The sequence below is a fragment of the Trichogramma pretiosum genome, unplaced genomic scaffold (genome assembly GCF_000599845.2).
Source record: "Trichogramma pretiosum strain Unisexual culture from Peru unplaced genomic scaffold, Tpre_2.0 scaffold9, whole genome shotgun sequence".
Classification (NCBI taxonomy): Eukaryota; Metazoa; Arthropoda; class Insecta; order Hymenoptera; family Trichogrammatidae; genus Trichogramma; species Trichogramma pretiosum.
In genome coordinates, this window is record NW_019641697.1 from 2,513,524 (window position 1) to 2,529,575 (window position 16,052).

Sequence of the window (16,052 nt, forward strand, 5' to 3'; positions counted from 1 at the left end):
AAGTCTTGTTATTATTCTGTGTGAGTTAGTCTTGAAGAGCACGCTCAGCTGGCAATATACAAAGCCTAGCAATCCTCTCTTACTCAAATCTCAATAAATTATCAACGGTTTTATTCTCAACTCAGAGTAGTTTAAAGTTGATTAATTCTCTCCTCACCTCCTCTCATCATATCGAACGTTGATATTTGAATTTTGCGTATGAATAATCAGCCAATCGTTTACTCGCCTGAGATCAAAGTTCGCATGTGCTTCGAAACAGCGATGTGTCACGCGATCAAAAGTCAATGATTTAAAATTATCTCATTGATGCACGAAATCAATGATATTAAGTATCTCGATTATTTTGAATCTAGAGAGAGAGAGAGATTGGTTGCAATTTCGATTGGCGCCGTCGCGATCGCACGCGCGCGATTACGCGATTTCGATTTCAATCCTAGTGGTCCCCAATATAATATACAAGTGCAGCCCACACGTTCGAGTCCGATCGATCATTGGCGACGCCGATAATCATCGGAACGGAGCATGAATTTTAAGCTGGACGGCCAGTATAACAGGAAAAAAGCTGGTATATGCTAGAGTTTTGTTGTTAATGCATTTTACTTACGCTGCAAAGCGCGTGAGTAATGTAGTTGCGCGAGAGGTCAAAGGATCGCCTCTGCATGCGCGTAGAGCGTTACGATAGACTGCGGCGAGTGCGGGCACACCTTCGACGCGTCTGTGGCACACATATTATATGAGCGAGCTGTATAGTAATGCGATTTCCGTTTGCCCAAGTGCAAAACACAGATATACTGCAACGACGACCAAGCATCGCGATGTTTGTAGGAAAAATTCGTGTAGCCACTTGACTTCGACGATACTTCGATTCTTCTATAATCTATACTCGATTTAACGTGCCAAAGCGAATATAATGTAAAAATAAACAGTCGCAAAAGTGTGCGAAAGCCTGTGGACTCGAGGAATATAAATTTGTCCCGTTGCTGAAAAAAACAACATAGTATAATAGCCATAAAATCGGGGGGCTCCCCCGCGCGCATTTATTATCGTTATTCCTTTCCTTTTCACACTTTGTATTATTCTCTGTATCCTACATTATAATATATGCCGCGTGACAACAACGTGCAGCGCATAATAATATGTATGAAAAAAAAGATTGAATGCTCGGCCATACGCACACGTGTCGCCGCCCAATATCGTATGTGTCATTTTTGACTCTCCTATATTTTCTTTATCCAGCTCTTTTTTATTGCTTTTCGTATATTATATACACAACGAGTCAGCGAAAGAAACTCCTGGTGACACAATGACTTTGGGATTTCGCGATCATACATGTATACGTGTTTTATGGGCTCGCGCGAAGGAAGAGTTGGATTTTTTGAATTCTCGTCGTCTGTGCCGGCGCTCGCATGCCTATAAAAAGGCGCAGTGTGTCTCTCTGCAGCGCAGATACCATACTTAGGCCGATCGCGTATGTAACATGTTAAAGCGCGGGGGCACGTCCGTCGACGCCGCCGACACCTCCTACATACACTCTTAATACACACGCCGAAAAATTGCGCAATTGGCGCCGACGACGAGTGGCGCACAACAATGAGAAAGAGACACCATCACGCGCGACTATATAAAGTAAGAGAGCCGTTGGATAATTTGCTGCTGTGGGCCTAACTTACACGAGTTTCCGTTTAGAGAGAGAGCTTCGGCATGACTCCGATGTTTTGGAGATTAGAGAGCACGATACACGAGAGTCTAATTACCTTACGATTCACAAATATAATACAAAGCAGCAGCTGTCATTTATGACAGTTGGACCAGCTTCGAGTTTGGCCCACTTTTTTTCGATATAAAGACACGGAATAATCGTCCGCAGGAAGTACAGCCTTGACTCGTAACAATGACAATAACGCGAAGTAGCGGCTAAAGCGTTTACGTGATTATTACGTGTGTATGTGTGTGACCCGCGCTGAACGTCGCTTTATATACATGTGTAATTTGGCAGTGACGTAAAGGCTTCTTACATTGTCTCGTTCTCCTATTGTCGCGCTGAATCATATGATAATACACGTAATACACACGTGTCCTCGCCGACGCGATTAATTTGTCGAGTGTTTTTTTTTAATAAACGACAATGCGGGGCGTGCCTCGTTTATAGTTATAAAAGGAACTACTACCTATACACACACACACACTTGTAGTAAAGAGTTGAGAGTTCGCAGCCTATGTCGAAACGAGCTGTCAAGAATGTATGTAAGCGGATTTCGCGAGCGAAACATTTACTACTGCTATTAGTAAGCGCCGAAAAGAAGAAATACCTTTTGGAATTATTCGCGGAAGCCGAAAAAAATTGACAAATCGAGCCGACAAGTGTATATGATGAGAGACGTCCTCGACTCGTATTTTTTTTACGAAATGTATTGCACTATGGATTACGGACTTTACATATATGCTATTATTATAATCCAATTGACGGTACAATGAGAATATTTATAATACGTCAATGGATTATCAGACTTGTAAATCGACGTTGAGCGTATCGTCAACAGGTGAATTCGCTACGGAAATTCATCAAAAATTTTTGCGGATAAAAATGTAAGGCCAAGGAGAATAGAAGTTGCGTTTATAGGAGGCAGGAAAGAAACACATTTATTACAAGTTTTTTTTTTTACTCTTGGCATGGAGAGGGCTAACATCGATCGGGTTAATCCAATATACGAAATTCTCCGAAGTAATAATAGCCGAATCCGAACGAGGAGAGCGGGTGCACGGCACAAAAACGAAACGCGCGGAATCGAAGAAATAACTTACTTATATGTTAAGGGCGGCACGTCGCGGCATCGGTACAACCTGTTGCTGTTGTTGTGCAGTCGTGCACGCGTATATTATAGCGAGCATATTCGAGACGAGCATCGAGAAATGTTAATTTTCTAGTGGAATTCGGTTGGTTTCATTATATAGTTCTCAATGGAATTCTAGGTGGATAAGGGATAAGGTATAGTTATATATTTCTGCAGGACGATTCTTGCGGTGCAATCTAACCTCCTCCTTGGAGTACAGGAGGAATTGGTAATTCTGGCGCGTTATACATATATAGCGCATAGTTGTTGTCGAGGTGAGTCGAGCGTGACAAGTGTAGCCGATCGCCATGGTGCGTAACGCACGAACCCGCGAGGATATTATCGAGGAGTTGCCGCTGCTGCTCGTTTGGCAGTGCACACAGGCGTGCTGTTATCACCGAGGATCGTCGGAGCTGCCACACCGCTGCACGAGTATAGATATACAGGTATACACGTATTGGGCCCGTCCGTCGCGCAGCCTGCAGCAGCTCTCGCGTAAGGCCTCTATACCTATCCTACTCGGATCGACGATCCCGTTAGGTTTTGTGTTTGGCTCGCGTGCTGTGCAGCTTTAACGTGCCCGAGCCTGTTGCTGCACCAACAATAATACGAGACTCGATGCGAATGTGTACCGTAGTTTAGTAACTCAGGATCACCCGAGTACGTGTGCGTAGATTTATTTTAAGTACCTTGAATCAGTGTCGAAGATGCGGCGACTACCGTGCTGCATCATGCTGCTGCTGCTGCTGCTGGCCGCGGTGCAGCACAGACAGAGAGAAGCGCGGCACCTGTTTTGCAGTCGGACTCAGGAGATCGGAGCACAAGTGTATTATATACAGCAGCTCACAACAACACACAAAACCGAGAAAGAGTCGAACCTTATCTTACGTATACAAACTGCACTTTATTTTCTATAATTACAGATACAGTCGAAGTGCACTGATCACACACAGGCCCGTTTCGTATCTAACTCGAGCGAGTGAGCGAGCACACAGCTGCGATTTCTCGCTACTCCGCGACCGCGCCAACTTTATTTTCTTACTCACAAACGCGCTTGTGTTGTTTTGCGAACGTGCGAATACCGCCGCCGCCGCCGCGTTTACGTTGCGATACCAGACTGAATCGGGCCTTCGCTGACGCGAGAGTCGGAGGCTCTCGTCTGTCTCTCTCTCTCTCTCTCTCTCTCTCTCTCTCTGGTGCGCCACGCGCGCATATCGCACCAGTCGAAGAGAGCCTGGCAAAAAGGAGAGAGAGAGTTGAGTTGAGTTGAGTTCGTCAGGTTGCCTATAGATATGTTTCTGCACACAGAGCATATACCTACGTACCTATATTATACACACACACACACACACACACACACATAGCAGAGTCGCGATACCCACTCTTTTATACTCTATAGGCTTGTGTGCATTACAGTATAGGAACAGAACTCGTTTCGCGCGCGCCGCGGATCGCTCGGCTGCATCAAATATAGATAAATACCTGTATGCGATGTGCGAGTGCCGAATCAACAACCGGCGCACGAGGCGAATTCGTGCTCTTCTCAAAAAGCCCAGCGTGGGTTAAACCCTATACCTAATCCTTCAAGCGCTGTTGCTTGTTAGAATGCGGCTAATCCTTGATAATTTAGGTTGGTAACAGGAATTAAGAAGAAATATTACAAATTGGTCCATTTTAGAAGTCTGCAATCTTTATTTTGACCGTTGCGTGCCCAAACTCATAGAAATTTCGCGATTTTTTCCTATGGAAAGTACCACGACCGACACCTAGATGGCTTTATCCTAGTTTCTCGGAAACCCTCGTGCGAAATAACAAAGATATCTCGTCATATAGTAGACCTACCTTGTTTATTAATCATTTATACGGTCCTCCCCCCCACACACACAAAGCTCGACGTTTTAACGAGTAGCCATGTGTGTGTGTGTGACCGGAGGAAAGCTCGTCCACGCGACTGCATATGCACGCCAAAAAGCAAACCAGCTTTTTCACACTTTATCCGCTACTCGTTCCAACAATTTAATCACCTTATTAATTACCTTAATTTAGATATATTTCTCTCGCATCGTACCCCGTACCCGAAAGTAATTCACGTATATTCATCGATCTTTCAATCGTCTTCCAATTTTATTTTTATTTTTCATGCGTGCGTATACCATTTCGATCGATGGAAGGATGAAACTCGAGTACGACAAAATGATATTATGACATAGCCGAAGCTTCATTCGAGCAGCTTATACTTCAAATTTCATTTCTGTATCCCGTCACCGATACATCGCGTTAACTTTTATCGCCACTTTGAACGAGCGATAAGGATTATCGAAGCGCGATGATAAATCGATCGTCCGGATGTCGGGGTCGGGTATTGCGCCACCGGACGCCTTTTTTTTCTCTTTTGCTATTTCGTCGATCGCGTTGGCTGAAGATCGTATAGAAATTCGCGAGGGTGTATTATAATAATAGCGCCAACACACATCGTGCACGCAATTGTTACATTCAATCTTGCTCATTGTAAACTGCCTCCAAGATTTTTTTTTTCGTTACATAGGCAGACGATGATCGTTTTCACGACTGCAGTGGCTTTTTTTTACATTTTCCAAGCCTAAGAGACCGAGAGAGCCGTAAAACACTACACAATGTTTACGTATCTTGGCCTTACGTAACTATATATTCGATGTTATAAAGTGCGAAACGCCGCGCGCATTTGGCTTTATGTGTCGAGAACTTGCGTTACGGCTTTTGTATATGCTCTCGAGTAAAAATGCCCGCGCGCCGCATAATGCGAAGAGATGTCGTTTTTCGCAATATAATATGTATGTGTATCGTTTAAATAGTCGGCCAGGAAGTGCTCGATCAATAATATTCAAATTGCCTCTCTTCTCGTTGACAAAACATTGAATCATACTACCTTTTTTTGTAGCGGATTTTCGCTAAGATGAGAGTTGCAAGTTTTCGATGATGAAACTAGTGCATATGCAGATTGGAGCTTATCATTCGATCGATTGGATTAGTTCGTTTGTGAATGAAACAATAATCGAATAAGGAAACTTGCACGATCGAGCTCAGGATTAGATCAAAGGAATTAGGTTGATTTGATTTTTTTGGTCAAAACGTTCTTATATAAGGTCACTGTCCCTATTTTCGCTCTATAATTAATATTAACGATTTAATAAAATTGGTTGCATCAATATATTATTTAAATATTCATATCAAATTTTGATTTTATGTAAAAAATGAATTCAAAGCTAAGCGAAAATAGGGACTTGACTTTTTATATCGAGGAGCGCATTTCGCGCTCCCTCTTGCAAATATACATCCTCCTCGTATTATGCGTCGCAATTATTGAGTTTTTACTCTATCGTTCGAATTTGATTTTTATATTCACTTCTGGCATTGTAGCACCGAAAATGTACACCCAAATTGATCCGCTGCTCTGTGGTTCAGTGGTCAAAGTAAGAGAGTTCGCATTCTCAAGATCGCTGGTTCGAATCGCGTTCGGAACTTTTTTTTCCAAAAAGTTTGAATCGTTTCGTCTGCGCTTGAATAAAAATTGTATAACACTAATAAATTTATAAAAAATGAATACGATTGAATGAATGAATGAATGAATGAATGAATGAATGAATGAATGAATGAATGAATGAATTAATTTCCGATACACGTGCGACTACGATAACGTACGAAGCAAATGTGACAGATGGACTTAACGGAGCACGTGGAAATATTAACAACACAATATTCTTTCTCGATGACAGAAATGTAAAAAATTACACCTAAGAGCGTAATTTCTCAAAAAATTTAATGAGTCAAAAATTAAAAGCCGGCGTAACTATTTCAAATCTACCGCTTTCGTTCAAGTTGGCAGCACCATGGTGTCAACTGTCAGATGGCGACGGCGCGCATGGTTCAACCGTCCTTCCGCTCAATCTGGCCCCATACCAGATCACCAAGCAAGAAACGAGTCTCGACCAGCGGCAGTCGTAATTCAGAAGTCGCGTGTGAACGACTACTCTCAAAACGAGAAGAAAATTTTTTCGGAAGCATCCTTCGATCTCGCTGCAACAAAATGAAGTACATCTTGGTGACGGGCGGTGTTATCAGTGGTGTTGGCAAGGGTGTCATTGCCAGCAGTTTTGGCGCTATCCTTAAATCCTGCGGCTTACACGTCACCTCGATCAAGATCGATCCTTACCTCAACATCGACGCTGGAACCTTCTCGCCTTACGAGCACGGAGAGGTCTACGTGCTCGATGACGGCGGCGAGGTAGATCTAGATCTTGGCAATTACGAGAGATTCCTCGATGTTATATTGCACAAAGATAACAATATTACAACAGGTCAGTGATTTTTTTTCTCCATCTATTTTCATAATCGTTGGGTAAAAGTCTTCAAAAATGTTCCTTTTCACTTTTTACTCCGAAGAAAAATTATTTTGAACTTTCTCTCAGCTTCACGTGGCTCTACACGACCTCGTGGACATAACCGAACCTTTTTAGAGTTGTATTTCATTTGATTGATGAGTTACAATTCAATGAACTTGAATGTTAACTTATGATTATTACTGAAACTTATATAAGCCATTTGTTTACATTTCGGAATTAATAGTATCAGGAATAATTAATTTTCTGAATGTGTACAACATTTTGTTCGAAAATTGATAAAAAATGTTTAACTTATAGCAGAAAATCGGTTGAGTTAATTAATTTCTCAGGGTGATCGTGAAAAAAACATGATTTATAAGGGGTTCATCTCTATTATTGTTAACTTAAGCCCATTTTGTAAATTAAATTAATTAATGTATCATGTGATATTAAAACTTGATACCAGTATTTGGATAATATTTTTCGGATTTATAACACAAATTAAAAAAAAATATTCACGTACAATTGTCATTGATATGGATTATTGACCAAAAATAAGAAGACAATACCGCGAAAAAAATTGCTACTATCGAATTTTTACTCAAAATTTTAAGTCTTTTTCAAACGATCGGAGCTTTTTACTATAAACGTATAAAATCTTCTATCTAAGTCGAAATATAATACAAAATTTCATCATTCTAAAATTAATAAATTGAAAAAAATAAAAAATTCGGAACAACGCGATTTTAGTAATCAATAATTTCGAAATATAAATATTTCAAAAAAATTAAAATTCGGATTCGGAAAATAATTTATATTTTAATCTAATAATGAAGTCTTTGATATCTTATGTAAACTGTGACAAAAGAAGTCTATATTTTCCATTTAACATTCCGCAAAATGATTATGGATCGATGTACTATCTAACTCAAATATATTTATTTAATTCATGATTTAATATGATTATAATTTTTTCTTGACAGGTAAAATTTATGAAAAAGTCATCAGAAAGGAAAGGAAAGGCGATTATCTGGGCAAAACTGTTCAGATAGTGCCACATACTACTAATGCTATCACAGAATGGGTTGAAGAAATTGCAAATCGGCCAGTGACAGACGATGGGAAAATTCCCGATGTTTGCATTGTCGAATTAGGAGGAACTATCGGAGACATGGAAGGAATGCCTTTTGTTGAAGCTTTCCGTCGATTCAAACGAGTTCAGAAAGACAATTTCTGCTGTGCTCATGTATCTTATGTACCAACTCCAAAAGCAGCTGGGGAAGCAAAAAGCAAACCCACCCAAGCAAGTGTTAGAGAACTTCGTGGCCTTGGGTTATCTCCAGATTTGATCATTTGCAGATCTGACAAACCTATTGGAGATGAAGTCAAAGAAAAAATTTCCCACTTCTGTGATGTCGAACCTGACCAAGTTATTAAAATCCACGATTTACCTTCAATTTATGAAGTTCCTTTATTAATGGTAGATCAAGGAGTGATGCACTACTTGAATGATAGACTGGAGCTAAATATTCCACTTCCTCTTCCTGATTCATTTATGAGTGTATGGAAGAATTTAGCCCATAGAGTTGACCTTTTGAGAGATCGTAAGTGTGATTTTTCTTCAAACTGTATTGTAAGAATATTAATTCAAATGTTTAATATTTTTTTATTTTTTACAGCTGTTGAAATTGCATTGGTAGGAAAATACACTAAATTAGAAGACGCTTATAAATCAGTAATAAAATCTTTAGAATACGCTTCTATTAAGGCTGGTCGAAAATTGACTCTTAAATTTATTGATGCTGCAAGCTTGGAAGAACAAGCTAAAACCTCAGATCCAGTAGCCTATCATGCAGCTTGGAAAAGGCTATGCAGTTCAGATGGAGTTGTTGTGCCAGGTGGTTTTGGGTCAAGGGGTGTTAATGGCAAAATGGAAGCCTGTAGATGGTGCCGGGAACATAATATACCATTCTTGGGAATTTGTTTAGGATTTCAAACTGCGGTAATGGAATTTTCAAAAAATGTTCTCCATTTGGATGACGTCAACAGTACAGAATTTGCTCCTGATTGTAAAAATCCTGTAGTCATTGACATGCCTGAACATAATAATGGTGACATGGGTGGTACAATGAGATTAGGCAAAAGAGAAACAAGATTTGTTACAGAAAAATCTGTGTTGCGTCAACTGTATGGGAACGTTGAATCAATTGAAGAGAGACACAGGCACAGATATGAGGTGAACCCAAAATATGTTTCTGATTTAGAGGCTGCAGGACTAAAATTTGTTGGGCGAGATGTAGATAACATACGAATGGAAATTATAGAACTAGAGAATCATGATTACTTTGTTGCCACTCAATTTCATCCTGAATATTTGTCAAGGCCAATGGCTCCATCGCCACCATTCTTAGGATTAATTTTAGCCAGTGTTAAAAAATTGAAGTCTTATTTAGCTAATGGTAGTAGATCATGTTCATCCCTGGGGAGTGTTAATTCAGACAAAGGATTAGATCATTTGACCAATGGAAACTCTTTAGACTCAAGTGTTTTTAGTGAATCATAATTGTACCCATGAAGCTCATGCAAGTTTATTTAAAACCACAATTTTCACAAACAGATTTCACTCATATTGAGTGAACCATTAACAATATGAGATTGTAAATAACCAGAGACTTTTTTAACTTATTTGTAAAAATTCATAAAATTTTTGTTATCGACAACAATAATTAGAAATAATATAGATATTTTACACAAAGATTATTCAAATTCTTCAAAAGAATTTGTAATCGACTTTAGTATTTATATTTGTAAAAATAATAATTTGATAATAAAAAGGAAACCATCATAAAGCTATAATTGTGCATTTTTCTTATCTCGTTAATTAAAAACATAAATTTATGTCAGTAAATTTACTGCATGCATTTGCAATAAGCAGCAAATTTCTACAATACATACGTAATACAGTATTGGACATTACACATCAAGTGTAAAAATTAACGATGCAAGTCATTTCATCGATGACAGTACTATAAAAATTGTACCTCGTACTCTAAATTACCCACCCTCAATACGACGCAATTAATTCAAATCTGCCGCCCTGAATCAAGTTGGCAGCACCACGTCCCGGCGACGGCGCGTCAGCGTCTTGTCGTGTTCGCGCGGCCCGCGACTTTAATCAGGCGCACTCGTGCTAAAATATCATACCACGCTGCGTACTTGTATTATCTATATCGCAAGCAACAACCGCACACGAGTCGATCGTCCTTCCCTCGCCGTTTTGTGCACCGAGCAAGCGACACAAGTCTCGAGAACGTTGTTCGCGAAAGCGTCGTACTTACTTTACAAAGCAAAATGAAGTACATCTTGGTGACGGGTGGTGTTATCAGTGGTGTCGGCAAGGGTGTCATTGCCAGCAGCTTCGGCACGATCCTCAAGTCCTGCGGCATACACGTTACATCAATCAAGATCGACCCCTACCTAAACATCGATGCTGGCACCTTCTCGCCGTACGAGCACGGCGAGGTCTACGTTCTGGACGACGGTGGCGAGGTAGATCTCGATCTTGGCAACTACGAGAGATTCCTCGATGTCATTTTGCACAAAGACAATAACATCACTACAGGTCAGTTGGTTTTTTTTTTCATCCGCTGCCAGTGAAAAAAAAACTGAAATTTTAACATTTGCTCGGTCGATTGTTTATTACGCTACTTCCTGTGTACTTCCGACAATTGATCGAACGAGTTGCATAATTATTGGAAAAAGTATTTGGCTTCTGGCCTTGACAATGAACATGGCTACTCTAACGAGATTATTTTAAGCTCTTTCTCAGCTTCACGTGGCTCTAATCGACACTGCTGATTTCAGCAGTATCTGTTTTCCCTGATTTGTATTTTTATTGCTAATGTCTTGCGATCAAATGAACTTTAATTTATTAATTCCGAAAAATTAATTTTTAAGAACATGAGCCATGTGCGATCGCATTTCGGAGTTATCAGTTTTCGGAATGTATATTATTCAAAATAGGAGCACAAAAAAAACATGAAAAATACAGAACAACGCAATTATAAAAATCAATAACTTTATAACGTTAATATTTCGGAAAATGAAAGTTCGGATTAGTTTTGATGGGAACTTCGAGAACTTAATTTCGGTTCATTTTCGTGGGAAATGAAAGTTTGAATTAATTTGGATTTTTACGTAGAATGGGACAAAAAGAATCTGAATCGTATTTAAATTTCCGATTCTTGAACATTTTAACAATAAATAATTCCTAATATTTATCACTTTATAAAGTGACCGTACCTCTTCGAATTTTTCAAAATTTAATAACAGTATAATTTTTTATTCACAGGTAAAATTTATGAAAATGTCATCAGAAAGGAACGAAAAGGTGATTATCTGGGTAAAACTGTACAAGTAGTACCACATATTACTGACGCTATTCAAGAATGGGTTGAAAAAATAGCCAACCGACCAGTGACAGATGATGGAAAAATTCCAGAAGTGTGCATTATTGAATTAGGAGGAACTATTGGAGATATTGAAGGAATGCCTTTTGTTGAAGCTTTTCGCCAATTTCAATTTAAAGTAAAGAAAGATAATTTTTGCGTTGCTCATGTATCCCTAGTACCATCCCCAAAATCAACTGGGGAGGCAAAAACTAAACCGACACAATCAAGTGTTAGAGAACTTCGTGGCCTTGGATTATCTCCAGATTTGATAATTTGTAGATCTGAAAAACCTATTGGAGACTCAGTTAAAGAAAAAATCTCCAACTTTTGTCACGTTGGACCTGAGCAAGTTATCACAATCCATGACTTATCTTCAATTTATCGAGTTCCTCTATTAATGGTAGATCAAGGAGTAATACATTACTTAAATGATAGACTGAAATTGAATATCCCAATTCCTCTTCCACTAGGATTTATGAGTACATGGCAGAACTTAGCAAATAGAGTTGACCATTTAAGAGATCGTAAGTGTGATTTTTTTCTTTAAACTATACTACGAGGACTTTAATTCCAATATTTTATCATGTTTTTACTTTTTGCAGCTGTTCATATTGCATTGGTAGGAAAATATACTAAACTTGAAGATGCTTATGCTTCAGTAACAAAATCTCTCCAACATGCTGCTATCAAGGTTGGGTTCAAATTGGTTGTTGAATTCATTGATGCCATGAGCTTAGAAGAACAAGCAAAAACTGCAGATCCAGTAGCCTATCACGAGGCATGGAAAACACTGTGCAGCACAAATGGAGTTGTTGTACCTGGTGGTTTTGGGGAAAGGGGTATTAATGGCAAAATGGAAGCTGTTACATGGTGCCGGGAACATAATATACCATTCTTAGGAATTTGTTTAGGACTTCAAGCTGCAGTAATGGAATTTTCAAAAAATGTTCTCAAATTAGATGATGTCAATAGTATGGAATTTGCTCCTGATTGTAAAAATCCTGTAGTCATTGACATGCCTGAACATAATAAAGGTGACATGGGTGGTACCATGAGATTGGGCAAAAGAGCTACAAGATTTGTTACAGATAAATCTGTGTTGCGTCAGCTGTATGGAAATGTTGAATTAATTGAAGAGAGACACAGACATAGATATGAAGTGAACCCAAAATATGTATCAGATTTAGAGGCTGCGGGTCTAAAATTTGTTGGGCGAGATGAAGATAACATAAGAATGGAAATTGTGGAATTAGAAGGACATGATTACTTTGTTGCAACACAATTTCATCCTGAGTATACATCAAGACCAATGACTCCCTCACCACCATTTTTAGGATTAATTTTAGCCAGTGTTAAAAAATTGAAGTCTTATTTAGCTAAGGGTTGTAGATTATCTCCATCATTGCTGCTAAGTGATGATTCAGACGAAGGATCATTAGAATATTTTGCCAATGGCCTAAATAAGGAGTTAGTAGTACCAGGTGGCGTATAATTTTATGACATGAAACTTATGCAAGATTAATTCAAACAAAAATTATTAAGATAGTTATTTTTCTATTATTTTTGTATGTTTATTATATCAATTTAATACATTGTTTTTATGAAACTCTCATTTTGAGTGAATCAAGTTTTGAATGAAAAAATATCATTTAATAACAGCTTGCAAAGATCTGTACAAATTGCAATGTAAGATTGTAAATAAGAAAAGGGAGTTTTGACATCTTTTTTAAAAACCAAATATTTTTGTGATCAACAAATGTAATTAAAAATAATGTAGACATTTTTCATAAGGATTATTTAAATTCATTGAAAAAAAATGTAATCAAATTTCTATCAATCTTTAATCAACTTGAGTTATTTTGACTTGTAAAAAAAAATGATTTGAAAATAAAAAAAGAAACAATCATAAAGCTGTAATTAAGGAATGCATTTTTATTATTTCATTAATTTAATAAAAATTTACACCAGTATGTACTACATTTATTATATGAATTTTTCATCAGTCTTGAAAATTTTTGAAAAATTCAACAATTCGTCATTTTTTAAATCTTTTATGCTTCTTCATTCTCATTGATTATAGCTACATTATTTTCATCTTTAATAGCTTGACTTTCAGCAATATTTTCGTCAATATTTTCGTCAATATTTTCATCCATATTTTCATCAATACTTTCGCTCAGTTTTTCATTTTTCAAAGCATCTCGATTTTCTTGAAATTTATTTTTTTCAAACTTCGAACAATCTCCACCTAAAATTCTCAAATAGTGAATAGTATCATGAACAGAAATATATGCTCGTAGTGACATCTTTCCTCTCCAACCAACTAATTGCAGTTTCAAGCAATCTGTTTCTTCTGAATTTTTTTCTTCGTAATACAGTACACAACTACCCATAGAAAAATCTTTCAACTGATCTTGAAGTGGTTGATTAAGGGAAGTAATTTCTGGTGGTGTTGTAGGGTTGTGATTTTGCAAAAGTTTCAGCAAGTCTTCTTTTTCTATTTGGATTTTACGTTTGTCACCAAGAAAATGAGCAATACTGCCTAATCCTTCTTGTGCTAGTCTAAAAGCACAATCCATATTTCTATTATCGCACCGTACGAAAGTTTTTACTCCAGTATTGATTAATTTCACTTTAGACTCATTATGTATAACAATATCTCTAATGGCAGGGGAGGTAAAGTAGATATTTTTCTTTTTACCTTCTTTGCATCTTACTAATAAACAACGGGCATCTAATTTATCAGAGATTTCATAAAACTCTTTTATAGATGGCCATACACTTTCATTTTCACCCTCAAAAAATACAAATGGATCTTCCTTGTAACCTTGTATCCTTCGTCGCTTTCTTTGGGGTCCTGTTGGAGTTTTCTCATCATCTGCTTTTCTTTTATTTACCTCAGATTGATTTTCGTTCACTTTGCTAGTAGTTGAATCACTTTCCCATGGTAAAAGCTTCACTTTTTCCAGTACTGCTACAAAGAAGCCTCCTGTATTCTGGTGATGCGGCAATATCCTCATGCAATGATTTAAATTGAACTTTGCTGCATCTTCTGGTTTTGGTGGGAACATTTTTGGTCGAATTTGGGTGTGAAGATTGGCAGGTACATCTTCAAATGAGTCAAAGTATTTTAAATCTTTAGATGAAGGCTTCCAATGTGACACACCTTCATTATAAACCAACCCTGGAACCATGTCTTTACACTCTACCAAACGCAAAGAATCTCCAGTTTCACTAAGTAATCTATGCAAAACTGCCTCATTTTCAATAGGATTCAATGAACAAGTAGAATATACCATCCTACCACCAACTGCCAGCATTTCAACTCCTCTTTTGGCTATCCTGTATTGTATACCATGAAGATTATTACCATTTGCTGAACTCCATTTACACCAAATATCAGGATTTTTTCTCATTGTACCATCACCACTGCACGGAACGTCAGCCAAAATTCTATCGAATTTGAGAATACCTTCACTTCCATCTGGTTGCGTAAAAGTCAAGTTTGGCATCATAGACGAATCATGATTAGTAATTAAAATATTAGCACTGTTTAACCGCTTTGCTTGATGAACGAGCATGTAACACCTATTGTTATCTAAATCATTGGCAATTACAAATCCTTCTGGAAGAGGTATATTATCATCTGCATGAATCATTTCTATCAATTGAGCAGTTTTGGAGCCCGGAGCTGCGCACATATCCAGAACCTTGTGCCATGGTTTTACGTCTAGAACCAATGGAGGTATCATGCTGACAACTTCTTGCCTGCTGATGTAGCCGCTAGTTGTTTCAGAAATAAGGAAATTGTGTAATCTTGAGAAAGCCTCTGATCTTCTGATGTCCTTACGAGTCAATTGCAACTGCCATCCCAAATTGTCAGGATAAAAAGGCAATGAATGAGGCTTGACTTCTTGGGCATTCTCATCGTCCTCGAATTTGACATTCAGAATTTCTTTGAAATATTCACCTTTGATGATGTTCAAGAGTGCCCTGGTTTCTGCCTTGGAGCCGGTTATGCGAAAAGCCGTTGGTAAATTCTCCTGCATGGTCTTGATGAAGGTGTCCCATTCTGCCTCTGGTACAATTCCCTGGGATTTGTAGTAGGCCTCGAAATCATTGTTTTGGCGTACGATCTCAGCATACGGTTTTCGTGGCTCGGCGTCGGCGTCTTGATTTTTCTTCTCCTGCTTTTCACGGCGCTTCTCCGCGAAGTTCTTCTTAGGTCTGTAACTGCGACCTTTACCCATTGTTATAACGAATATTAAAACTTATATATCACTTGATAGACGAGAAAATATAAAGATTTATCGAATTATTTGGTTATGATCAGTGGTACCGGCATCAATGACACAGTACCTCTGTCTAACTCGTGCATGTGTGGTGGCTCGTTCAGATGTAGCTGAGAACCT

At 38.3% G+C, this 16,052-nt stretch overlaps 3 protein-coding genes across 3 annotated transcripts; 2 read left to right on the forward strand and 1 right to left on the reverse strand.

Moving 5' to 3' along the window:
- The first annotated feature begins 6,789 nt into the window (after positions 1 to 6,789).
- On the forward strand, positions 6,790 to 10,022 carry LOC106651968 (CTP synthase-like). Its single transcript, XM_014370683.2, has 3 exons — positions 6,790 to 7,165; positions 8,173 to 8,793; positions 8,869 to 10,022. Exons 1-3 carry the CDS (start codon positions 6,895 to 6,897, stop codon positions 9,750 to 9,752), a joined length of 1,776 nt encoding a protein of 591 aa, XP_014226169.2. The 5' UTR covers positions 6,790 to 6,894; the 3' UTR covers positions 9,753 to 10,022.
- Positions 10,023 to 10,375: 353 nt separating this feature from the next.
- On the forward strand, positions 10,376 to 13,557 carry LOC106649463 (CTP synthase-like). The gene is made up of 3 exons (XM_014366899.2): positions 10,376 to 10,811; positions 11,541 to 12,164; positions 12,243 to 13,557. Exons 1-3 carry the CDS (start codon positions 10,541 to 10,543, stop codon positions 13,130 to 13,132), a joined length of 1,785 nt encoding a protein of 594 aa, XP_014222385.2. The 5' UTR covers positions 10,376 to 10,540; the 3' UTR covers positions 13,133 to 13,557.
- A 62-nt stretch (positions 13,558 to 13,619) lies between these two features.
- Positions 13,620 to 16,045, reverse strand: LOC106649441 (tRNA (cytosine(34)-C(5))-methyltransferase). Its single transcript, XM_014366859.2, has one exon. The coding sequence runs from the start codon at positions 15,888 to 15,890 to the stop codon at positions 13,692 to 13,694; it is 2,199 nt and encodes a 732-aa protein (XP_014222345.1). The 5' UTR covers positions 15,891 to 16,045; the 3' UTR covers positions 13,620 to 13,691.
- Between the last annotated feature and the right edge of the window lie 7 nt (positions 16,046 to 16,052).

Coding starts and splice junctions, on each gene's coding strand:
- LOC106649441 (XM_014366859.2), bottom strand. CDS start 15,890: ATGGGTAAAGGTCGCAGTTACAGACCTAAGAAGAACTTCGCGGAGAAG.
- LOC106649463 (XM_014366899.2), top strand. CDS start 10,541: ATGAAGTACATCTTGGTGACGGGTGGTGTTATCAGTGGTGTCGGCAAG. Junction 10,812..11,540: donor AGACAATAACATCACTACAG/GTCAGTTGGTTT, acceptor TTTTATTCACAG/GTAAAATTTATGAAAATGTC. Junction 12,165..12,242: donor AGTTGACCATTTAAGAGATC/GTAAGTGTGATT, acceptor TACTTTTTGCAG/CTGTTCATATTGCATTGGTA.
- LOC106651968 (XM_014370683.2), top strand. CDS start 6,895: ATGAAGTACATCTTGGTGACGGGCGGTGTTATCAGTGGTGTTGGCAAG. Junction 7,166..8,172: donor AGATAACAATATTACAACAG/GTCAGTGATTTT, acceptor TTTTCTTGACAG/GTAAAATTTATGAAAAAGTC. Junction 8,794..8,868: donor AGTTGACCTTTTGAGAGATC/GTAAGTGTGATT, acceptor TATTTTTTACAG/CTGTTGAAATTGCATTGGTA.